General features: G+C 33.6%; 2 protein-coding genes and 1 long non-coding RNA gene across 8 annotated transcripts; all 3 read left to right on the top strand.

Annotated features, from left to right (window-relative positions):
- Positions 1 to 2919: 2919 nt before the first annotated feature.
- LOC115707042 (uncharacterized) lies at positions 2920 to 8875 on the top strand. 2 transcript variants are annotated; one of them, XR_009685541.1, is made up of 3 exons: positions 2920 to 3185; positions 5392 to 6458; positions 8359 to 8875. It is a non-coding gene; the product is annotated as an uncharacterized LOC115707042 (long non-coding RNA). The 2 variants fall into 2 exon arrangements; XR_009685542.1 differs by lacking the exon at positions 8359 to 8875 and adding an exon at positions 6604 to 7157.
- Positions 8876 to 17058: 8183 nt separating this feature from the next.
- LOC115710077 (long chain acyl-CoA synthetase 1) lies at positions 17059 to 23254 on the top strand. Of its 5 annotated transcripts, none has more exons than XM_030638437.2 (20): positions 17059 to 17215; positions 18118 to 18300; positions 18385 to 18448; positions 18561 to 18650; positions 18743 to 18799; positions 18894 to 18942; positions 19026 to 19102; positions 19205 to 19244; positions 19919 to 20013; positions 20386 to 20553; positions 20655 to 20765; positions 20868 to 20955; positions 21042 to 21108; positions 21190 to 21265; positions 21358 to 21475; positions 21787 to 22032; positions 22136 to 22275; positions 22417 to 22599; positions 22782 to 22901; positions 23008 to 23254. In XM_030638437.2, exons 2-20 carry the CDS (start codon positions 18152 to 18154, stop codon positions 23050 to 23052), a joined length of 1983 nt encoding a protein of 660 aa, XP_030494297.2. In that variant the 5' UTR covers positions 17059 to 17215; positions 18118 to 18151; the 3' UTR covers positions 23053 to 23254. The 5 variants fall into 5 exon arrangements, with proteins under 5 accessions (XP_030494297.2, XP_030494365.2, XP_060963798.1 ...); XM_030638505.2 differs by lacking the exon at positions 17059 to 17215 and adding an exon at positions 17467 to 17600; XM_061107815.1 differs by lacking the exon at positions 17059 to 17215 and adding an exon at positions 17593 to 17706.
- A 101-nt stretch (positions 23255 to 23355) lies between these two features.
- LOC115704333 (pentatricopeptide repeat-containing protein At4g02750) lies at positions 23356 to 25481 on the top strand. The gene has a single exon (XM_030631546.2). It carries the CDS (start codon positions 23732 to 23734, stop codon positions 25325 to 25327), a length of 1596 nt encoding a protein of 531 aa, XP_030487406.2. The 5' UTR covers positions 23356 to 23731; the 3' UTR covers positions 25328 to 25481.
- The last annotated feature ends 978 nt before the right edge of the window (positions 25482 to 26459 follow it).

Consider the following 26459-nt stretch of genomic DNA (forward strand, 5'->3'; position numbering starts at 1 on the left):
TTCACAATCGTAGTCTTTAACTAACTCCAACCACCTTCTCTGCCTCATATTCAGATCTTTCTGGGTGAAAAAGTATTTAAGACTCTTATGATCAGTATAATTCTCACACTTTTCACCGTAAAGATAATGTCGCCATATCTTCAAAGCAAAAACCACATCAGCGAGCTCCAAATCATGAGTTGGGTAACGCTGCTCATAATCCTTCAATTGACGAGAGGCATAGGCTATGGCTCTGTCAGCTTGCATCAGAACACATCCCAAACCCTGTCTGGATGCATCACAATAAACAAAATTTTTTTTCTTGATCCGATGGCAAAGCTAACACCGGAGCTGTTATCAAACGCTGCTTCAACTCCTGAAAGCTTGTTTCACACTTATCTAACCACACAAATCTCTGATTTTTCTTAGTCAATTCGGTTAGGGGCATAGAAAGTTTAGAAAATCCTTCGACGAAACGTCGATAACACCTTGCTAACCCGAGAAAATTTCGAACTTCCGTCACAGACTTGGGCCTCGGCCAATTCTTCACTGATTCCATCTTATTTGGATCGACCATAATTCCATTCTTCCCAACAATATGACCCAGAATGGACACCTCGGACAACCAGAATTCACACTTTTTAAACTTGGCATACAGCTTATGATCCCTAAGTCGCTGTAACACCATTCGAAGATGATGCTCGTGCTCCTCTTCCGACTGAGAGTATACAAGAATGTCATCGATAAACACTATAACGCAGTTATCGAGGAAATCCTTGAATACCCTATTCATGAGATCCATAAAGGCCGCAGGAGCATTAGTCAATCCGAATGACATTACCAGAAACTCATAGTGCCCATATCTGGTTCTAAAAGCAGTCTTTGGTATGTCCTCCTCCCGAATTCTAAGTTGATGATAACCCGACCGTAAATTAATCTTCGAAAACACTGTCTTCCCCTGAAGCTGATCGAACAAATCATCGATCCTGGGCAACGGGTACTTGTTCTTAATCGTCAGCTTGTTTAGTTCCCGATAATCAATACACATTCTGAAGGAACCATCTTTCTTTTTCACAAAAAGAACCGGGGCTCCCCAGAGCGACACACTGGGTCGAATAAACCCAATGTCCAACATCCCCTGAAGTTGTAACTTAAGCTCCTTGAGTTCTGCTGGAGCCATCCTATATGGAGCTTTAGAAACAGGTTCGACTCCAGGTGCCAAATCAATTACAAAGTCAATCTCTCGCTGTGGCGGCAATCCCGGCAACTCCTCGGGAAACACATCAAGAAAATCTTTCACCACCCGGACTACCTCAGGCCCAAATGTTTCAGGTCTGTTGGAGTCTAATACTACCGCTAGAAATCCTACACAACCATTGCATAGTAAATCCCTAGCTCTCAGCACAGAAATAACCGGGACCCGAGACCCCTGAACCGATCCAACATAAACAAATGGATCTTCACCTTCCGGCTGAAAAGTCACCATTTTACGCCTACAATCTATACTGGCCGAATACTTGGATAGAAAATCCATTCCCAGTATAACATCAAACTCAGTTAATTTCAATTCTATAAGGTCAGTACTCAATTCCCTATCTTCGATCCTAATCGGCATAGACCTAATGCGCCTATTAGAGATAACCAATTCCCCACTAAGCATTAGGGTTCCAAACCCTCTTTCTAAAATATCCCAAGGCCTACTCAAAAATGAATTATTCTCATAGCTACATATGAACGTGTAGCTCCCAAATCAAACAACACAATATAAAAGAAGTCGTTTACAGGGAACTGACCTGCCACTACAGAAGGGCTTGCTGCATCATCAGCTTGAGCATTAGCATTCATCGGGGTAGGAACAAATACCGCTTTCTGCTCTTGTTCTTCTTTCTCCACATGTGGGCAATCTTTCTTAAAATGCCCAACCTTTCCACAATGAAAACATACCTTTCGGTTGCATTCTTCTGGATGGTGTTTCATGCAACGTGGGCATTCAGGGTAAGAATAACCCTGGCGTCCTACCTTACCTTGAAACCTTTGGAACCGCTTGTTCTTTCTTAAACCCACCACTGATGACGTAGGTTTCCTCTTTTGCTCAATCATGGAGCTCCTGCCACTTTCGCCATAACCTGGATTCAGGCATGTAATATTCTGACCCTCTACCATAATCTCCTGAGGTCTCACAATAATTTCCTCAGGGCTTTCAGCCCAAGAAGCATTCCTCATATTTGAACCTCCCTGAAAGTCTGAAGGTTCTTGGATCCAAATCTTTCCATGCAATGGTTCCACTTGAGTACCAGCCATTCCATGCTTCGCTGGTAATACCGAATCAAAAACGATTGGCATATGTGGTAAAGATACTCCAGGAGACCTTTGCTGTTTCAACCTCTGAATTTCTTCTTCATGTCGTTGAATCACAGCTTCCATTTTTGCAAGCCTTTGCTCCAAATCCAACGGAGCCTGTGACGGATAACCATCACTCCCGTCGGAAGCCCTCCAAGGGCTTTCACCTTGGTTACGGCGACAATTTGGACTCCATTCTCTCCAACCGTTACTAGCCCTGGCCACTTTACTCTGACTCTCCATATTGCACCAGGTGTCCATTTAATAAGACTAACCTGTCAGTTAGTAAGTCAGTCTGGTCAGGCAACGGCCTATTTACATACTTACTACCGCACTTACGGATTTTAAGGCAATGCACTTAACATAAATAATTATAATCTAATATGCTTCCTAACATGCTTTCACATTCGTAATAATTTTTTAATTAATTAATTTTTTTTTAAAAGAAAATACTAAACAAGTACGGGCTTACTGAACCGTGAACCGAGCTTTCTCTGATGAAGATTGTACATATCTTAGCAAGCTTCGGTAGACGAACACAGCGGCTACGATACCAAAATTGTAACGCCCTAATGCTAAGGCACGCTACAGTGCTTTTTCAATTATTGTGCAATCTTTGCCAATCAAAGAAGCTTCTTGAAAAACGTGTCAAATTAAAACTTTTGTATTAATTATTAAACTTTATAATATAATAAACTATTTACATATATCGGGATCCCGTTTTCAAACTTTGTAAAGTTAACTTTTCAAAATATACATTTATTACAGGTCGCACAGCGACTACCAAAATACAAATCCCCAGATGTCCCGAGACCGAACACTCCAGGTCGCGCTGCTTTGACATGTACAATCTCACCCGAGCTCAGGTTCACTCCTGTTCAGCCTTCGCCTTTCCTTTACCTACACATGAAAGTAGAAGCGTGAGTCGACGGACTCGGTAAGAAATGCATATAACATATCACATAAATTCCGACACTGTACATAGGCGCCCATACACCTATCTACGGGGCTTAACGGATGAGCGAACGTTCTAATCGCGTGCTGCGACCATGATATCAACTCCTACCGGCACTTAAATCGTCTTTGTAGGGGCCGCACTATGTTCGTGCCGCTATGATAGCATCAATAGCATCCAAAAGTATGATTGGCCGTGATATCACTCTTAACCGATACGATGTCCGTAACTTCTTTGAACCGACACACTGGTTGTGTCGCTATGATAGTACCAAAACATACTTTTCAGGGTGGATAACACTCTTAACCAGTACGATGCCTGTACTGCTGAACCGACACAATGGTTGTGTCGCTATGATATCACCCAAACATATACAAGGATACACACAGCATGCATATATATAGCATACATATACATACACCCAGATATTTATATCACACGTTATATTCAGTTCTTACCTGTTTTCCGAATTCAAGTGTCTTTGGCCAGGCACCGAATGGAATTCACGTGCTAGATGGATGCCCTAATCACAATAATAGCAACACAGATGAGTGACTCGCTAAATCACTTTCCGGGACTTTAAACTTGAAACTAAAAGTTTCCCTATCGATAAACTTCATGGCAATACCCTAAATATCTCAAATTTGGCCAAAACTAGGGTTCTGGAAATTCCCCCAACAGGCAGATTGGTTCCCAACCGGTATCCCGGTTCTGGGTCACCAACCGGTCGACCGGTTGGTACTGGCCTCCCAGAACCGGAATTCCGGTTCTACTGCTGGGAACCAAAAATTATCCCCCTTAATTCAATTCAACTCCAAACTTTACCAAACTCTCCAGTATACCTATACAATGCATACACAATGATTTCCAGGTAGTAATTCACAGAATAAACCATTACAACTCAAGTTGCCATTAATGAACAAAGCTTGAGTTTCAAAACTCAAGCTTGCTTAAAACCATTCACAAGAATCAAAACTAGTAGCTAGGGACTTAGATTAACTCAATTTAACTCCAGAAATTGAACCCCAAACATTTCAAAACCCAACAGCCACTAAACCTAAAAATTCATAGTGAAACTAAACTAAAACTTCAAAAACTTAAAGGGGAGAAGAACTAGGGTTACCTTGCCTTGATTCCTCTTGAATCCTTTGCTGAAAACACAAAATCTTAGCTCCCAAAACCCCTTGCCCTTGCTGCCTTCGAAGAGAGAAAGAGAGAAGAGAGAACTTCTCTTGATTTTGATTTTCTTTGTTTTTCCTTTATTTTTCAAATGAAAATGAGTTAATCACTTAACTCCTTCTAACTTAAATGCTAGGTGTCAACTACTTGGGCAGCCACCTCACTCACCCTTAACCAAAAGACTAAAATGCCCTTAGACTTAAAACTAGGGTATTTCTAAAGCTAGGGGTAAAATGGTCAATTTCCATAACCCCGCTCAATCCCGATAATTTATTTTCTCTAAATTATTTCCCACTATGAAATAGGGTTCTAAACTTACCCATGTGATCAATCTAGCCATCCATCGCATTTTCTGTTGTCGCCGAGCAAAAATTACAAAAATAGCATATTACACATATAAGCTAAATAATACCCCTAGAGTTTAATAAAATCTCCGGAATTGAGAAATTATAACTCTAATATTTATTTCTTAAATATTGGGGTCCACAATTAAATTAATTCACAAATAATAATAAAATAATAAAAATTAGTGCTAATTGCCTTTACTAATCCACATTACTAGAGCGGTCATTACACTTGAAAAGTGAAATTGAATCACTGCTCTGTTAAAAATATTGGTTAGTTTAAAATTCACGCGATTGAGATATTTGGAATTGCAAATTTAAATTAAGTTCTTGTTTATCTATTTGGTCTCCTCTCACATGTGCTTTTGGTGACAAGTTTGTTATTTAGGTCCTGTGAACAAAATGACATTTTGACATATTGAAAAGGGTTACTTTCTCTGCTCCTTTTTCTCTATGCATAAATTTATGTATGCATAAATCTGATAAATTATTTGTTATTTTTGCATATATGTACTTAGCTTTTCTAAATTTTAAAATAATTAAAAAAAATCTTAGTATTTTTCATGGCATCTTACCAATATTGTATGGGTGTAGGTACCCCCAAGTGACCGAGCAAGCTTTAGACTCAAATTGACCAGAGTATGCCATACTAATCTGTTTGGACCCTGTACTTAGGTGGGTCTGTTTGTACACATGTAGGAAGCTCCTTGACTTTAGAAATAAATCACTAAAATTTTGCAAGCAATCATTTATAAAATGACACAATTTGAATGATAATTAATTACTTTATTCATTTATAATGTAACTTATATTTATTAAATAATAAAAAGCTATTACATGATTTGTTCGGATCTTAGCTAAAAAATAGAAACTCTTAAAGGATAAACTCTGTCCAGAAGACATTACTGAAGAGTAATGCTTGTTAAAACAATTTTTTGCTTTAGAAGTGGTCATTGAGACCTTAGCACTAAGGCTTTTCCAAACCATTGAATGATAAATGTTCAAAAGGCCATCACTTAATAATGATGTTTGAGCATTATGAAATTTTGTGTTCTTCAGACTTTTGTATTTGTACGCATTGGCTTAACTCACTCCTAAGCTCTCTAGACACTGCAAAGAAGACATAATAAAAACTGCCTGGTATGAGCTGTACAAGGGAACGAGAATAAATGAAGTTTTCCGAAAAAACCTGCTAGTAGTATTTTCTCAGATGTTTACCGTTCCAATACCGAGTAACTAGAACCAACTCTATGTTTTCATCATACGACCCAATTTGTATGCTTCTGATTTTGTAACTTCAGTTACTTTGTATGTCCCTTCCCCATTTGGTCCGAGCACACCTTTCGCACTATCTTTAGTGTTAAGGAACACTCTTCCAAGTATCATATCTCTCACAAAAAAATTCCTTTCTCTCACATGCTTGCTGAATTACCTAACTACTTTTTGTTGATAAGCTTGTAGCTTTAAGTTTGCTAGATCTCTTCATTCTTCAATTTCATCTAATGACTCTATTAAGAGATTGTGGTTGGCCTCCTAATCATAGGTTAATCTTCTGTGGGATGAAGGCTGCAGTTCTACGGGCAACATTGCTTCATAGCCATAGACTAATGCGAAAGGAGTTTGCCCGGTTGCCATCCATTTATACGACCAGAGTATCTCAGGTAGTTCTTTAAGCCAATTACCCTTAGCTTCTTCAAGTCATTTTCTCACAGTGTCCTTGAGCGTTTCTTTACACCTTTGACTTGAACATTTTTTTGGGGGTGTGTGACTGTCGAGAAGCTTTTCACAATTCCATGTCTTGTGCAGAAATCAGTGAACATTTGGCTGTCAAATTTTTTTCCCTTGTCTGACATAATTTTTTGAAGAAATCTGTACCAACGTATGATGTTTTTCACCACGAAGTCTAAAACTTTATTGGAAGTTATAGTGGCTAGTAGTAGGGCTTCTATCCATTTTGTTATATAATCAACAGCTACAACTGCATACTGCACACCGCCTTTTTCCTTTGGGAGTTGTCCGATCAAGTCTATTCCCCATACAATAAATGGCCATGGACTTTGTATTTGGATCAATTCATTGGGCGGAGCTCTGGGCACCCTAGAAATCTTTGGCACTTGTCATATGTCTTCACATATACTTTTGAATCCTCAATCATAGTCGGCCAAAAACAAACTCTGCCCCCAGCTAGGTTGCTATAGAACCCTTCATGAACTTAAGTAAGAAGTCGTGCAACTTTAATATGATTGTTATGCGAATCATGCAATTTGTTTTCATTTTACAATTATTTGTTGGTCATCTATAATTGGTATCTATGAATTCAAATCAAAATTTTGAAAAGTGAGATTTTGAATATGCTTGATTTTTTTTTTTTTTTTTTTTTTTTTTTTTGCATTTTAATTTAGAGCAAAAGATTCTAGGTTATTGTATATTTTTATGATTTTTATGTTCAATTTCTTTGTGATTTGATTTTGTCATAGAAATATAGGGAGTTATTACTTAGACTGAGTTTATAAGTCTTAACTAGATTATAAATTATTTTTTATCAACTTAGTTAATTGAATAGGAAGAAAATGAATTGGGTAATTGCATTAAGTAAAAGGAAGAATAGTTAAGGATCATAGTTCTAATTATTTTCTCATTGTTTACTTCTCGAACCTTTCATTATTGTTGTTTTTTTTTTTTCTAAAACTTTTAATTAATTGATCAAATAGAAACCAAAACATATTTAATTGGTAATTGATAATCAGTTTTTGTGGGATGATACTCGGTCTTACTAAAATTTATTACAAATTACGATTGTGTGTATTTTCATATCTGTTATTTTTTATAATAATATATATGTCACTTAAGGAATTTCGAATTGAAATATAAATGAATTGATATATATATATATAAAAAAAAAATAGTAGTTAAAATGTTTGAAAAAGTTTGGTTAGTATCTTTTTATCTTTCATCAATTAAACGTTTGGCTTGGGATATGTATTATTTTGAAGCATTTTGTTTTGGACATATTTGTTTGAAGTAATTTTAATACAAAAATTTGTTATGGGATATGTTAAGAAAGGGGAAAGTATGTAGATTTTTTATTTATCAGTATCTTATTTATTATATTATCAAACTATTTAATATATATATATATATATACTAATAAATAATATTTATTTGTTCTTTTTATATAGTTTGGGACATAATTGTAATACAACGAAAAAATTGACTTTTTATCTTTACTGTAAAAAAAAAATGTTAATAAAATTGATTAGGGTTATTTTTTATGATTAAAACACTTATACACTCTAATATAAATGTATATTTATTTAACTTGTTAATTTAATTTTTACTTATGCTTATTATATAAAATTTATTCTTAATTTAAATATATAAAAAATATCTAAGCCAAATTCAATTTTTTTATCTTTCTTGACAGAATAACATTAGCCCATATAATATAAAAATGAAGTTTTTTTATTATATATGAAAATTCAAATTTTTTAGATAATAAGCATTTGTAATACCTATTAAATATTAATAGTATTTATATATTTCATAATTTCTACTCTGCAGGTAGTTGAGTGTCATACTAAATGAGAGAAACCAGCTGGTTTTGATTTACAGAGTTCCCAATTATGTCATCTCTTGTGGCTAAGTTGATCAGAAATGAGGCCCACTGATGTTAATGTAGATCTGCAGCTACATCAAATGACTGAATGAGCAACCAACCTCTAAAAAAAAGGAATGATCCTAGCTATATGCTCTGTGTCTTTAATTTTAAGAGCTAATGTTGCTTAGTGGCAGCATATATCTACTAATCATTAGAATACTAGAAATAATTATGAATTAGCTTTACCTTAATTAGGAGACAGCTACGTACCGCAGTGAAAAAGGACAGAGTTGGATGAAAATTGAAATGCATTGATTTAATAGTGTGTGGAGGCAATTGGCTTGGACCAATAGAATCGACTGTTCATGCATTGAGGAAAATGTGTTGTTGTTGTTGGTTCTTGTGGCACATTAAATTAACTACACCAAAACTTGATGACATGTTTTATATGGACCACCATTCAAGGTGGCATTAGTTTCATTTGTGTTGTGAGTTGAGGACAATGTTAGATATGAGGATCCTAACTTCTTTAAACTCAACTACCTACTTATGGATATCATTATAAGTACAAATTATATTTAGAGTAATTTGCGGCATAAATATTTAAGTTTTATGCCGAGTAGCAGATAAATACCTAAATCGTATTTTTGGCGGTAAAAATACCTTCTGTTAGGGTCTTGGAACTTCCGTAGGAACCTGGACGTTAAGTACCAGGTGAGTACCTACATGGTACGTTGTGATTGGTCCAGATAGATTTATTTTATTTTTATTTTAAATAATCATTTAATATTTTAAAAATTAATTTTAAATTATAAAAAATAAAAAAAATCTTTTTTTTTCCGTTTACTCCTCTCTCTTCTCACAGGTTTCATCTCCGGCGCACCTCTACCCGACCCCGATGAGGCATTCTACCACAACCTATGGACGAGATTCCCACCACCAGGATCGCAAATTACTCTTTTGTTTTTCATCCATTATCTCAACAAAATGAAGAAAAAAAAATCATTGGCAATTTGAATCCTTTTTTGAACCTAGAAAATTTCTAAGCAAAACTCTATGAAATTCATCTTCAATCATCTTCCCTAACTCTTTCCAACATGAAAGTAAGAAAAAAAAAATGAAGAACAAAAACTCATCTCTTCCTCCCTTACCGGACTCCAACCCAGAAACCTAAGAACAAACACCCAGAGAAATTTTTTGGGTTCAAAATAGCATTCAGATCTTAGTCAGATTTGTACCTAAGAAAATGAGAAGATAAATACCAAAAGACAATGAAGGTCATGATGCGTAGATGAAGAGAGATGTCCAACTGTGCTGGTGTTGTTTCTGTCCACCTTTGATGTCGACGAAGAGAAGGGAGATTGGCAGGGTCAGGGGTTCTAAGGATCTCTCAAGCTCATGGTGAGCTTCATTTTCTTTGACAATAGTCAAAGATGGCCCAATCAAATCTGGACGTGGTTCTTGCGATTGAAGAGAGAGAGGAAGAAGAAATTGAAGGAGAGAGAAAGGGTGAGGATGCATAATTATAGGGTTTCATTTTATTTTTTTTAGAATTTAATGATTTTTTAAAATTATAATTTTTTGTTATAAAAAAAATTATAAAATTATGATTTTCTTAAAATTATAAAATCATTTTTTACGTTAAAAAAATTTGATTTTTTTATAATATATGTTTATTTTTTAATTAATTATTTTTTTTTAATTTTTAAATAATTTTTTTTAATTTTTAAAAATTGTTAGAAAAAAAATAAAAATTAAATGATATGGACCTATCAGGGGCTGCCACGTAGGTACTGATTTGGCAGTTAACGGAGAGGTACCTACGGAAGTTCCAAAAGTGTAACGGAAGGTATTTTTACCGCCAAAAATATGACTTAGGTATTTATCTATTACTCGGCATAAAATTTAGGTATTTATGCCGCAAATTACTCTTATATTTATTATGGTATTTTTCCACAATAAAAATATTTTTGTATATTGTGGTGAAAATCACCCTTAATTGTTGGCCAAAAATAGTGCCAAAACAACAAGAACAACCATTAACATAATAAGTAATCAAAAACAACTCCAAACCAGTACACAAAATAGAATCAAACAATGAAAGATTAAATAGACTTAGCTTTGAATTAAATGGAACTTTATTCCAACATCAAGCACTTTTACAATCCGAGCAAAGTACTCAATTGAGTCTAAGTGTTGAACACATTACAAAGCAAACCTCACATAGTAGAAGACACCTCTAACGATGAGCAATTCTACATTTACAACCCTCCTAAACACTCACAAATCTTGAACAGAAATTAGAGAGAAAGAATTCTAGGTGAGAGTGGCTTGGATTGGACCCCTTTGAATGAAGTCTTGGTGCTTCCTTTTATAGACATTGGTTTTAACAAGTCATTAGATTTTCTTAGGTGTCAAGTTAGATAACTAACTTAACTAGCTAACCAATGCCAAGAGTAGGTTAGAATGATGAAGTGGCATTAGCTTATTGGGACAAATCATACAACAAATCCACCTGGTTTGTTCCAAAGAGCTAATGACAGAGATGAAGCTTATGAACTTCTGATGTTGAGTAGGTTCAAGCAATGTAGGAACTTATTTCTTGTGACACTCTTAGTGAAGATATCAGTTGGGTTGTCATGAGTGCTTATCTTCTTAACTTGAACCTGTTTAGATGACACAATGTCTCTAATAAAGTGAAGTTTGATATCAATGTGCTTTGACCTCTCATGAAACATTAGATTTTTCATGAGGTGCAAAGCACTTTGATTGTCACAATAGACTGTAATGTCCTCAGATTTGAAGCCTAGTTCTTCTGTTAAACCTCTTAACCATATAGCTTCTTTAATGGCCTCAGTTGCAACCATATATTTAGCTTCTGTTGAAGATAGAGCAACAACTTTTCGTAGATTAGACTTCCAATTGATGCAGCCTCATAGAGCATTGAATACAAATCCAGTTAAGCTTCTTCTAGTGTCTAGGTTAGCTGCAAAATCTGAGTCAACATAGCCAATTATTTCTTCTTGAAACTGACTGTCTTTACAGAATACAATTCATGTATTCAGTGTACCTTGCAGGTATCTCATGGTCCATTTAAGTGCTTCCCAATAATCTGAACCAAGATCTGAGATATACCTGCTTACCATGCTCATGGCATGAGCTAAATCTGGTCTTGAACAAACCACAGAGTACATGACTCCCTACACAACTAGCATAAGGAATCTTACTCATTTTTTCTCTTTCAACATCTGTTTTGGGTGATTGTGCAGCAGATAGTTTGAAATACTGTGCAATTGGTGTAGCTACTGGTTTACTCTTAGACATACCAAATTTGGAAAGAACCTTTTGTAGATAGGAGGCTTGAGACAGAACAATCACTCCTATTGGGGGTCTCTTAATGTCTATGCCTAGAATTCTCTTAGCCTTGCCTAGGTCCTTCATTTCAAACTCCTCACTGAGTTTTCTTTTGAGTTTACCAATTTCTGATTTTGACTTACTGAAAATCAGTATGTCATCAACATAGAGCAGTAGATATGTTTGATTATTGAAGTATACACAAGAGTCATACTTACTTTTGATATATCTAATGCTCTGCATGTAGGTGTCAAACCTTAAATTCCATTGCCTAGGTGCTTGTTTGAGGCCATATAGAGATTTCTTGAGTAGGCAAACATCATCAGGATTACCATTTTCAAACCCCTCAGGTTGTTGCATATAGATTTCTTCTTCTAATTCTCCATGCAAGAAACCTGTTCTCACATCCATTTGTTCAATTTCTAGACCCATACTTGCAGCCTTTGCCACCATTGCTCTTATTGAAGCTTGTTTGACAACTGGTGAGAAAATCTATGTGTAGTCCCCACCCTCCTTTTGAGTAAACCCTTTTGCTACCAACCTTGCCTTGAACCTTGGAGGTTCATTTTCTGATCCTTCTTTATGCTTTAATAACCATTTGCACCCAACTGGTTTGTACCCTTCTGGTTTCTTTACAACTACCCAGGTTTTGTTCTCTCTAAGTGAATGCATCACTTCATGAGTTGCTTCCAGCCAAGCTGCAACATCTTTACTCCTCATGGCTTCTAAGAAGCTTAATGGTTCTGAACTATCTATCTCTTCAGCAACCATAAGTGCAAAGGCAATGAACTCAGCATATCCAAATCTGCCAGGGGCTTTGGTTTGTCTTCTTTCTCTGTCTCTTGCTAACAGATACTCACTTAGATAATACTGGCTTCCTCTTTCATCACCTCTTGTTGTCTCAATTTCACTTTGGATTGCAGGTGTTGGTGCAGATTGAGGCTCCACCTCAAACTGTACATTCTTATCTGATGTAGTCTCACAATTCTTAGAGTTGCTTACTGACTTGAGGCCCATTTCATCTTCCTTGAACACTACATCCCTACTAATCATGCATTTCTTAAATCCAGGTTCTAGACACCATAACGTGTAACCTTTAACCCCTTCAGGGTATCCCACAAACATGCATCTTAATGCTCTAGGTTGGAGTTTGTCCTGCTTAATATGCATAAAGGCAGTACAACCATATATAGACTCTTAAATGATCTAGGTTAGGAGCTTTACCTGTCAACATTTCTTGAGGAGTTTTAAAGTTGTTAGGTTCTGAGGGAGATCTATTGATTAGATAGCATGCAGTCTTGATGGCTTCTCCCCAAAATGACATCCATTCCAGCACTCAGTAACATGCATCTTACCCTTTCAAGCAGAGTTCTGTTCATTCTCTCAGCAACTCCATTTTGCTGAGGTGTTTTGATCACTATTCTATGTCTTTGGATCCCCAACTTGTTACACAATTCATTAAACTCATTTGAGCGAAACTCAAGGCCATTATCTGTCCTCAATACCTTGAGTTTGCATCCTGTTTGATTTTCCAGCAGCCTTTTCCAAGTGTCAAAAGTAGGCATTGCCTCATCCTTGCTTTTCAATAGATGTATCCACACTACTCTACTGAAATCATCAACCATGCTTATGAAATAATGAGCTCCTCCTTTGGTTTGAATTCTAGAGGGTCCCCAAAGGTCTGAGTGCACATAGGCAAGCCTTTCAGTGGTGTTGTGCTCAACCTTAGGAAACTTCAGTCTGCAGGCTTTTCCTAATACACATTCATCACAAAACTCAAGTTCTTCTTTCAATTTCTCCTTGAACAGACCTTGTTTATTCAACTCCTCAAATCCTCTTTGACTAACATGCCCTAATCTGAGATGCCAAAGCTTGACATGACTCAGTTTTTCTGAATTCGCAGCAGGTGCTGCACTCCCTGCTGTAGCATTTAATAATTTCATTCAATTTTACTGTTTTCAGTTATTGTTTATGTACTAAACCATGCTTCGCAGACTTTGATATCTACCAAATCATGCCCCTCAAACTTTGATATGTAGTAAATCACGCCCCTTGAACTTTCATCCATGTAGAATTTTTTACTAAAATTAGACAAAAGTCCTTAAATTTAAAAATCTCAATAGTTCGGGGGAAATTTTTAACAGCCAAAAAAGTTTAGGGAGTACGATTTAGTACATGTCAAAGTTTAGGGGGAAAAATTATTAATTAGCCTAATAAATATGTTATTTTTTATTTACTTTTTTGTTATTTATATTATTTTATTATTATATGTAGTTATAACATTAAATTATAATGTATTTATATATATTTTATTTTCTATAATAAAATAATAACAAAATCATTAGTTTTTATATTTTAATAAAAATATTAATTAAACATTAAATTTACATTTTTGCAATTATGCAGCACAATAATCTAAATATGTCACAGTTTTTTTTTTTTATCAAATATAACACAATATTTTATACATTTCTCAGATATGGTCCTAGAGTTTACTTCTATAAAAATGAGGTAAAATTTACATATACACCATATTTAATGGGTGTTCATCAAAACACCTACACCGCACAAATCGCTTAAGCCACACCACACTCCATAAAAAATGTAGTTTAAAATCTTTTGTAGTGCGGTTTTGCCAAAACGCGAAGTGTAGTGCGGTTTGCGGTTTTAAATTTAATAATTATAGTTCAAACGGCACCATATTATATAATAAAAAGTAATATGATTTTTATTTTATTTTTTCATATATTTGCAATATATGTGTATATTATATTATTTTCTAGAGACAATTCAATATAAGGACTTGATAAATAGAATATATGTTAAAATTTTGATAATATATTTTTTTTTGTATTGTTAAAACTTAATTAGATTGCTTTTAAAATTTTTATTATAATATTTGATAATAATGATAGTGTAAATCGCTTAAATTGCACTGCGTTACACTATATTATTACAGTATAATTTTGTAATTTTAAGATGTCGTGGTGCGGTTGTAACTTAAAAAAAGATAAAAATTATATATGCGGTTTGGTTTGAAAAAAATATAACTACCTGCATTATATATAAATTTTTTTTCTTTAAAGAGGTGAATACTGAATAATAGTTTATTCCTTAAAACCATTTATGATATAATTTTTAATTAATAATAATCAGTTGAATGAAGAAACCGAATCTAAGTAAAATATGAACCTACGAGTAGAATGAATGTAATATTTTTATTAGTGTAATTTATATCTTTTATATTATATTTTAATAAAAATTAGGGTAAATTGCGGCATAAATACTTAATGTTTACGATTTTATACACTTAAATACTTAATGTTTATTTTTGGTGGCAAAAATACATAATGTTACAATTCTCTTACACCGTTACTACCACTTCTGTTATTAACTCATAAATATAGACACGTGGAGGGCTCAAATACATTACATTTATTTATTTTATTTTAAAATTTAATATTCTTGATATAAAAAACTAAATATTACTTGTTTTTTTTAAAAAAGAAGAGAGATGCAATACTAAATTACCATAGCTGAGTGAACTAGTGTAGTATATGGAACATGATTATCGAATTGAAATGTCAATATCATGTGAAAATTGTTAATGAGAACACATTTTTTTTAAACAAGTAGCATTTAGTTTCTGATATTAAGAATATTAAGTTTTAAAATAAAATAAAAATAAATGTACTGAATCTGAACCCTTCACGTGTCCATATTTATGAGTTAACGAAAGTGGTAGTATCGGTGTAAGAAAATTGTAACATTAGCTATTTTTGCCTCTAAAAATAAATATTAGGTATTTAAGTGTATAAAATCTGAAATATTAGATATTTATACCGCAATTTACTCTCAAAATTATATAAAACTCTTCATTATTTATAGGTTGCCACGTGTTAAGTAGTTAGTGCTTGATAGTAATGTTTAAACAGAAAATATGGAATGCACCAAATTTACACGTGTCTGTCCTTATATGTATGAGAAATTATATGTTATACATATCAAATTTGTACATTAAATTTAAATTAAAATATGTGACTATCTCTTAAATTATACTAATAGTATTATATTATATTTAAAAAAAATTAAATATCTTATAGTAATGCTATTTTTTTTTACGTAATGCTACTTATTTCTTCATCCTATTTATAACAATATATTTGTTCGACAAAGAAAAGAAAATGGCTCAAATTGAAAAAGAAATAAATAAACATTTTAAGAAAAATCTGAGAAAATTTTATACATCTTTTCTTTAGAAGAATTACTCTCTCTATGTGGTTAAATTGCCGTTTGACAACACTTATGTTTTTTAATTTTTTAATTACAAAATGAAAGTAAAATTTTTATTTTTAAAAAATTTATTTTTGAAAAACAAAAATGTGTTCTGTAACCACTTTTGTTTTTCAATTTTAAAAATAGAAAACAAAAGTGTGTTCTATAAAGTTCGTTTTTATTTTTATTTTTTGATTTTATTTAAGTCGGGTCTAGGTCTAGGGTCGGATTCGGGTTCAAGTCAGAAGTCGGGTTCAGCACCAAGGCCGTGGGGAAGGAATTTGGGTCCGGGTCTGGTCGTAATCAAAAGATTGATTAAGAAAAAAAAACTGTTTAAAAAAATATTGAAAGTGATTTTTTTTGTTTTTAAAATTTTGATTTCTAATTATAAAACTAAAAAGTAAAAACAGTTTTATAGAACATGTTTTTGAAAAATATTTTTACTTTTCTACTTTTAAAAACAGAAAACTGATTAAAAAAGTGTTACCAAACGCCACCTAAATAATAAGTTTTTTTTAGTTAAAGCGTCTAATTTTTTTTATTAAAACATCTAATAAATACAATTTAAGGTACATAAATCGTAATGCAATCTTAACAACTTAAAATTAGCTCAAATAATTGTAAAAAAGTATGTGTTGAAAATTTTGAATTCGAATTCAAAATTATACATTATAATATATAAAGTAGTAACGTTTAAATAATAAAAAAAATGCGATCCCAAATTCCCACCCCAATAACTAATTATAAGAAATATTTTCTCACACCAATGCCTTTTCGTGCCTATCATCGTAGGGAATCTTAATTATGCAAGTAGAGAAAAAAGTACATTTGTGGCCTTGTATGTTTTTTTTTTGTCTCTATTCAAAATAAATAAAGTGTTTTTTTTTTTTTTTTGGCTAAAATAGTCAAAATAAATAAAGTCACGAAATGAAAATGAAAATAAATAAAAAAAAAATGTGTAAGAAGTGACTTTGTCTTTTCCATCATCGTTTTGGATTAATATTAATGCATTTCATAGAAGTTAGCATAAAAAAATGCCATAAATGAGATTAATAAATAAGGAGGTTACAACTAACTCATTTACCACACCATGCTAGCTATATCTCTCCATCTCTTGTACTATTAATCATCATATATCTTCCAAACACTACACTGCATCATCTTCTTCCAATCTCTCACTTCATCATCACTGTAAGTAATAGTATAATAGTTCTATTATATATCTTTATATATATATATATATATGGAAGTGCGTGTATGTGTGTACATGTTCATATCATATAATTAATGTTTCAAATTTTCATATTTAAGATATCCAATGTATATGTGCCTTATTTGACTTAATAACATATACAGGGCTGTTGTCTTTGGGGTTTCTTTATTTTTTTTTTAAAAAATATAATAATAACATTTTGGTCAAAATTAAGCAAATATAATATATTTAAAAAGAATCTCTCACTCACTAATATATATAAAATATCAAAACGAGCACTGTTTTTTTTTTTTTTTTTTCTAAACATATGACATAACTGAATGTGAAAAGGCGCAGCTCAAACTGCTATTTTGCCGTAACTAAGTAAGTTTTAGCATAAAAATATAATCTCTTAAACTGGGTTTCATCTATTTTTGTGGATGGTTGAGTCATTCACAATCTTTAGCTTCCTCATACTTAGCCCAACATGGTATATATGTTTATGTAATAAATATAATGAAAAATAAAAATAAAAAATTACATGTGTGTGCAGCTAACATGTGTTTTACATTTCTTCCTTTTTTTTTCCTGGGTAATCATGCTACGCTGTTCAATCTTCTGATGTATTTAAAGGAAGATTTGGTATGTAGTCTTGTTTTGATGTCACATATATATATATGTACCACATATACATGTACCATTTGGGCTCTTTTCCTAAATTTTAACTACTTCACACACACACATGGTGGTCAGTATCGATCATTCATGACTCTGTCTTTTTTTTCCTTGGCTTTGACTATGAATTTCTTCTGTTCACTCAAAACCTTGACTTCTTTGCACACACACATATATAGATACACATTTTCTCTTAGTTATTAAAGTCCCTTTTCTGTGTGTCCAGAGACTATTAATTTTCCAGGTTTGAGAGAGAGAAGATGCTGAAGCAATTTTCAATTCAAGTTGAAGAAGGAAAGGAAGGTAAGGATGGGAAGCCTTCAGTTGGTCCAGTGTACAGAAACTTGCTTTCCAAGAATAACTTTCCTCCAGCTGATCCTGAATTAAGTACAGCTTGGGATATTTTCAGGTACTTGTTATAACTAGAATCTTGTTAATTCTATTTATTCATATTAATGACATGAAAACTTGATAAGATGTTCTTGGCTTGCAGCAAATCCGTTGAGAGATATCCTGATAATCGTATGCTCGGATGGCGAAAACTTGTTGATGGAAAGGTTAAGCATTACATAACATAACATAGCATATCATAACATATAAGATTGATGTTATGTTTAGTGATTGTAATTTCAAGTGATTTTACATGTTTTGGTGTGTGTGTGTGTGTAGTGGGGGCCTTATAATTGGAAAACATACAAGGAAGTTCATGAGGAAGTTCTTCAAATCGGTTCTGCATTACGTGCTTCTGGTGCTGAGCCTGTAAGGCCTAAACATATGAGTACAAAGTCTTCTTCTTCTTCTTCCTATGCCTTTTCTTCTAATTTTTCATTGTGATTTTGTGACTGTGACAGGGCTCTCGTATTGGGATTTATGGATCAAATTGCCCTGAATGGATTGTGGCAATGGAGGTTTATTTGCTGAAACACAACGCCACATATAGTTCTTTTTTTTTAACCAAAAAACTTTTCTAGTCATGTAATCATTTGCTATACGTTTTTTTAGGCTTGCAATGCTCACAGTTTGGTCTGTGTGCCTCTCTATGACACCCTTGGTAAAATCTCTCAATCCTAAAATTAGCAGAAACTTCAGCTTCACCAATTTGATTTAACCTTGTAATATTTTTTTCTGATGCAGGGCCAGGAGCTGTAAATTTTATTATAGATCATGCTGAGGTCGATTATGTTTTCATCCAAGATAAGAAAGTTAAAGAAGTGAGAATCAAAAGCTTTGAGATAATAAAGTGAAAGACCACTTGTTGTATCATATTCCCGATATTATTGGTTCTAATTTGATGCTATAATTCTCTTTGGCAGCTACTGACTCCTGATTGTAGATCATCTGACCGGCTTAAAAGTGAGATTTGCAGGGTATATTTTAGAGTAATTTGCGGCAAAACTCCCTTATGTTTTAATTTTTATACACTTAACTTTCTTATTTTACCTCCTTATGTTTTAATTTTAATACACTTAATCCTCTTATTTTTTTTTTTTTGGCAAAACCCTCTTATGTTTTAATTTTTATACACTTAACCCCCTTATCTTTTATTTTGGTGCAAAAGTCCCTTAAGTTTACTTTTCTTTGCAAATTTAAAATTTTAATTCGATATTACCGTTAAGTACTAACTAGATTACTTCTGTATCAATTTTGAGATTTTACTGTTACATATACACAGGTGTATACAGTGGTCATCCAGTTGATATTTAACGTTAATATATAATTAGCGTGTCAAATTTGCAAAGAAAAATAAACATAAGGAGGTTTTACCACCACAAAAAAAAAAAAAAATAAAGGGGGGTTAAGTGTATAAAAACTAAAACATAAGCGAGTTTTGCCACTAAAAAAAAAATAAGGGGGTTAAGTGTATAAAAATTAAAACATAAGGGAGTTTTGCCACTAAAAAATAAGATAAGAGGATTTAGTATATAAAAATTAAAACATAAGGAGTTTCGCCGCAAATTGTTCTATATTTTATGTTTACTAAAACTACTAATAATGTGTGATACTGAGGTTGGTTGTTCTTGTTGCAGCTTTGGTTTGCTTCACTTCATTGACTGAAGAGGAGAAGGAAAAAGCAACTCAGATTGGGATAAAACCACTGTCATGGAAAGAATTCCTTGATATGGTTAGTTTTTTAAAACTAGGTTGCTCACGTAACCCTTGAAAATGTCCCTTTATGAAGTGATTATTGTGCTAGGTGACTGTAAAATAGTAGTTTCTATGTAAGAATTCAGTAGAGACTCAAACCTCAAACATTTGTGGGAGAAAACCACCTATCCAATCATTTTGAACTAGTCTAGAGTTATTGTTATACTGTGATGAATGTAACAAATGTGTATTTAGAAGAGAGTTGGAACACATTCTAGATGGTCACCATAGTATATGGGCTGACAAATGTCAACTAATACTACTTGGCATAGAACATCCGCAGATTCACAATGATGTCATTTTTTTTTTTCTGCTGAATTGATCATAAAGTTTGTTTATTGTTCATCAGGGAAAAGAAAACCCAACAGAGATTATTCCACCACAGATCCATAATGTTAGCACAATTATGTATACCAGTGGTACCAGTGGAGACCCAAAAGGTGTTGTGTTAACACATGAAACCATTGCCTTTTCTGTCAGAGGGATTGACCTCTTCTTGGAACAATTTGAAGATAAGGTAAGTAGCATAATTGAACTTCTTGTGGTAAATTCTTCATACACCATCTTACCAACTTCTTATAATTTTTCCTGATACTCTCATTTGTGATTTGTGAGTAGATGACAGGAGATGATACCTACTTATCATTTCTGCCTCTAGCTCATATCCTTGACCGTTTAATCGAAGAATACTTCTTCCATAAAGGTGCTTCTGTTGGCTATTACCATGGGGTATGATATTGCTGCTATTGCTAATTATGCCACATTTTGTTTGCAATCCATTTCTAGTCTCATTTTCACTTACCATAATCATGTTAATTCTTTTATTTATAGGATCTTAACGCATTGGGGGAAGATTTAATGGAACTAAAGCCAACACTTTTTGCTGGAGTACCAAGAGTTTTTGAAAGAGTGTATGAAGGCAAGCAAATATCTCTAATCATCAGTTTTCAACAGCTATATAATTGAACCATCATACTGACCTAGCCAAGCCTCTTTGATTTCCAGGTATAAAGAAAGGAGTAGAGCAGCTCAATCCAAGAAGGAGAGTGATTTTTGATCTTCTTTATAAGTAGTAAGTAGTTCAAATATTCTTATCAGTTTAATTCTCATACTAACTACTTTGATACTTACACACTCTTTCATTGCTTTAAAGCAAACTTGCTTGGATGAATTGGGGATACAAAAACAAATACGCTTCACCTTTAGCAGATCTTTTAGCCTTCAGAAAGGTTGTCCTTCTCTTTCTCTATAAAATGTTTATAAGAATACTTAGAATGCTTCTCATTGTTGTCTTCTTAGCTTTCTTTCTATGGTCTTTTAGATAAAAGCTAGACTAGGTGGTCGCGTCCGCCTTATAATATCTGGAGCAGCTCCTTTGAGTTCTGAGATAGAAGAATTCTTGCGCGTTACCAGCTGTGCCTTCGTTGTCCAAGGATACGGTAAGTATTAAGCATCAATATTTTGTTTTGAGCACATAACATGTCATCAAATTCAATCCATGCCTTATATTCAAATTATTATATTTCCCACGGCTTTATTGTAGCTATGTCTAGACAATGAAACAATGCATTGTTGTCCAATGCTACTGTAAAGACAACTGCTTTTATGGTAAAAGTATACAAAAAGTACAAGACATCAAGATTTTGTTTTGAGTACTTAACATGTCATTAAAGTCAGCCTAATTCCACAGCTTTATTATAGTTATGTTTGGACATTGAAACCAGCCAATGCATTTTCGTAAATGATGCAGGGTTAACTGAAACTTGTGGACCAACAACTATATCCTATCCTGATGAAATGAGCCTAGTTGGTTCTGTTGGACCAGTGTCAGTCTACAATGAGATGCGCCTAGAGGAAGTTCCTGAAATGGGTTACAATCCACTTGGAAATCCTGCTCGTGGTGAGATATGTCTTAGAGGGAAATCTGTTTTTGTTGAGTACCACAAAAAGCCTGAGTTAACAAGAGAAGCAATTATAGATGGTTGGTTCCATACAGGTGGGAGAAGCTGTTTTTTTTTTTTTTTTTTTTGCCTAGTCTCTTTTAAGAAACTTCAGTTGTAAACAAACTTTAAATGGTTAATTGTGACTGGCATTTTCAGGGGACATAGGGGAAATGCTTCCAAATGGAGCAGTTAAGATAATTGATAGAAAAAAGAATCTTATAAAACTGTCTCAGGGAGAGTATGTTGCTCTTGAGTACTTGGAGAATGTTTATGGTATCACTCCAATTGTTGAAGATGTAAGTAAAAGGCTCTCTCTCTCTCTCTCTCTCTCTCTCTCTCTCTCTCTCTCTCTCTCTCTCTCTCTCTTACTTTTGTTCTAACTGTACTTATTTTGGTCTATACTAAAATGCTTTTACTTTTTTTCAACTGGTTGTAAGATTTGGATATATGGGAACAGCTTCAAATCATCTTTAGTTGCAGTGGTTATACCCAATGAAGAAAACACCAAAAAATGGGCATATGAAAAGGGTCATATGGGTTCATTTTCTGAGCTGTGTCAGCTTGATCAGCTGACCAGTTATGTGCTTTCAGAGCTAAAGTTAACAGCTGAGAGAAACAAGGTACCATCTTCAGAGAGCTTCAATATCATAACTGTATCATCTCAAGTCATTATTCCCATGTTTTGAAGCTCTAAGTTACATATCACTATTTGTACAAGTTCTGAGCAGCTCTCATATTAGTAACTACATCATTTTTGTACCTTTTCTTTAAATATTCTTTTTTTAAAATATCATTGAAACAGCTAAGAGGGTTTGAAATTATCAAAGGCGTCATTCTAGAACCTAAGCCTTTTGACATGGAAAGAGACTTGGTGACAGCAACATTGAAAAAGAAAAGAAACCAGCTTCTCAAATGTTATGAGGTAAATCTAAATTCTCTTACTTGGTCTGTTCAATATAATGTACATTTATGTCTACATATGTGTCTTTGTGAAGAAAAGCATCTCAACAATGTCAAAATTTTGACAGGTTCAAATTGATGAGCTATACAATAAATTGGGTGGTCGCAAATGAATAATTGAAAGTTGGTGATGAAGAGAGGAATACAATGTAGCAAAAAACAAACATTCAAATCCCTTCATTTGATCTTTAGAGGTGTTATTACAATAATTCCTGCTATGCTTTTTTTTTTTTCTATTTATTCTATGTAATAGCGTGAATTCTATTGAAAATGCTCTTTACTTTTAATTAAAACAATGCCTTTCCTTTCTTCTTATTTTCTGTTGGGCGTCTTGGAAAAGTAACAAGTTCATAATCTGTACAATTTTCTTTTAGCTAGGCCTTGAATTTGCCAACACCATCCTAAAATAAGTCCTTAACAAGCTTTTTTTTTTAGTCCGACGTCCATTACAAGCTTTGATCACCTCTTAAGTTTTAACTAATAAACCATATTATTTTCATTTTTAAAAAAATTAATAAGAAACATAACGAACCACTACAATTTTTTATATACTTTTTTAGTTTTTTTCACATGGGCTAAAGCTAAATGAACACCCTGTACAATTCGCTATCTTACTTCTTCATAACTATTATTATCCGTTAATTTCAATTTAGGTAACTTTATTACAAGTGCCCTTTTTCAGAATAATAATAATGAAATGAAAACATACATAAAGATGAAGTGATATAGCATCATTAATATAAATAAGACATCTTAGCCATAGACTGATATATACGTTTTTTTCAATGAAAAATGAGGAAGTTAAGCAGAGTCTTGCACTTCCTAACTACCAACCGCCATCTTTGTACCTCTTCAATGATCAGTCTCAATCACATGCTCACCACTCATCTTCACAACAACTCCATAAAAGATGCGACTGTACTCTTTGAGCTTAACCCCACATCCCGAAATATCGTCTCCTACAACATAATAATCGCCTTGTACGTTAAAAATGACCGATTGCGACATGCCCAGAAGCTGTTTGATCAAATGCCCCTTAGAGATGTTGTATCGTGGAACACCATGTTATTGGGTTTAAGGAACACTAAAAACCCACATGGCGTTTATGGTTATTTCTTACAAATGATAAGAACTAGTTTCAGCCCCAACGAGTATACCATCTCCTTGGTTCTCAGCGCGGTGTTTAACACTGAGCTCAACCTTTTGGTACCCCAGATTCACTCGTTTGTAGTTCGAGTTGGGCTCAACCCAAGTTTGTTTGTTGGTTCAGCATTGATGAGAGGTTATGCTGATGTTGGGGATCCATTTGCTTTGAGCAGAGTGTTTGATGAGGTTTTGGACAAGGATATTTCTTCTTGGAATGCGTTGGTTTCAGGTTACATGAAAATTGGTTTTATAAGGGAGGCTCAGAGAGTTTTCGATGTCATGCCAGAGAGGAATATTGTTTCTTGGACAAGTTTGATGAACGGGTATATTGACAATAAAATGATCAATAAGGCTCGCTGGGTTTTCAACAAAATTAACCAAAAGAATGTGGTCTCCTGGACTGCTATGATTAGCGGGTATGTGCAAAGCCAGCGGTTTATTGAGGCATTGAGGCTCTTCCCCATGATGCTGAAGTCAGGCATTCCGCCTAACCATTTCACGTTTTCGAGCCTGCTTGATGCGTGTGTAGGCTGCTGTTCACTTCTCACTGGCCAGCAAGTTCACTCAGGTGTCTTGAAATCCGGCATACCAGATGACATTGTCTTGTTGAGCTCACTTGTTGATATGTATGCAAAATGTGGCGACATTGATGCTGCATTCTCTGTTTTTGAGTCCATGTCGAATAAGAACATGGTTTCATGGAACACAATGATAGGAGGCTACGCAAGACATGGACTTGCAAAAAGGGCGTTGGATGAGTTCAAGAGAATGACAAAGAGTGGGATCATGCCAGATGAAGTAACTTTCGTAAGCATATTATCAGCTTGCGCTCGTGGTGGATTGATCCAGGAAGGTGAGGAGCAGTTCAATGCAATGGTGACCGAGTATGGAGTCCAAGCCAGGGGAGAGCATTATGCTTGTATGGTGGACCTATATGGAAGAGCAGGTCATCTTGAGGAAGCAGTGGAATTGATCAAGGGAATGCCCCTTAAGCCTGATATTGTTGTTTGGAGTGCATTGCTTGCAGCTTGTGGCTTGCATTCAAGTTTGGAACTTGGTGAGTTTGCTGCTGAGGGGATTAATAAACTGAAAAATGAGCACCCTGTGGTTTACTCGGTGCTTATGAAGATTTATGGGGAAAAAGGGGCTTGGAATAGTGCAATGGAGTTGAGGGAAATGATGAAAAAGAAGAAAGTTCAAAAGCAAAATGCAGGCAGTTCAGTTGAGTCGCGTCTTTCTTAATTCTCTTTGCTAACAACAGATCTCCAAGTATAAGCGACAAAACTGATGATACATAGAAAATATAATACGAAATTCTCACGGAATATGTAAAAAAATTATTTTCAGGATTAACATTTTAACATTTTAGTCTGTTCATTAAATTAATTATTTTCTATGTTAACTTGTTTAATATGAGCAATTGAAAATTACACAAAAAAAAAAAAAAAAAAAAAAAAAAAAAAGAGAAATTTGAGGCTAAATCTAGGGTTGCACACGTGTCGGGTGGTCGGGTTCGGGTTTTCAGATTTCGGGTGTTTGAAATGTGTAACCAAACTTAATTTTCGGGTGGTCGAGTATGGCGGGTTTCGAGTTGGATTTGGCGGGTTTAATGTGGTCGGGTTCGGATTTTATTAGGCTAAGTTCGGATGATTCATTTTTGGGCCCAAATAAAATTATTTGATTTTTAAAAAGGGTTGAGATGCAAAATGGCCCTAAATTTGGTAACTAAGTTAGTAAATGTTCACTTTTTAAAAAAATTAAGAAAATGGCCAAATCTAATAAATTAGCTAATAAAAATTATAAAAATAGATTTATCACATATTTTTTTTAAAAAATATATATATAATAACAAAATTAAGTTACATAATTTTAATTGCATATTATTATATTGTAACAAAAATAAATAAATATATTAGATCATTTAAATATATACAGCAGTATTAGATATATCGTAGTACAGAAAATTAATATACCGTAGTAATAAAATTATATACCACAAAGAAATTATAACAATACTAAATTAATACTCAAAAAATATATATATCATGCTAACAAAATTATATATATCACCATTAAAATATGAATACATACAAAAAAATTTATATACAATAAAATAGAAACTAAATATCATATTAAATATAAATAATATATTATAGACAACAAAAATCATATATCATACAATAAAACGTATATACCTACAATAAAAAATAAAACAAAATAATGTAATATTATTAAAAAAAATTATATATATCATATTAACAAAATTATATATCACCTTTATGTATACTAAAATAAAAACTAAACGTACATTATCTAAAATAAAATAATATACTATACAATAAAACTTATATACCATATAACATAAAATATATAC

The sequence above is a fragment of the Cannabis sativa genome, unplaced genomic scaffold (assembly GCF_029168945.1).
Source record: "Cannabis sativa cultivar Pink pepper isolate KNU-18-1 unplaced genomic scaffold, ASM2916894v1 Contig3, whole genome shotgun sequence".
Lineage (NCBI taxonomy): Eukaryota > Viridiplantae > Streptophyta > Magnoliopsida > Rosales > Cannabaceae > Cannabis > Cannabis sativa.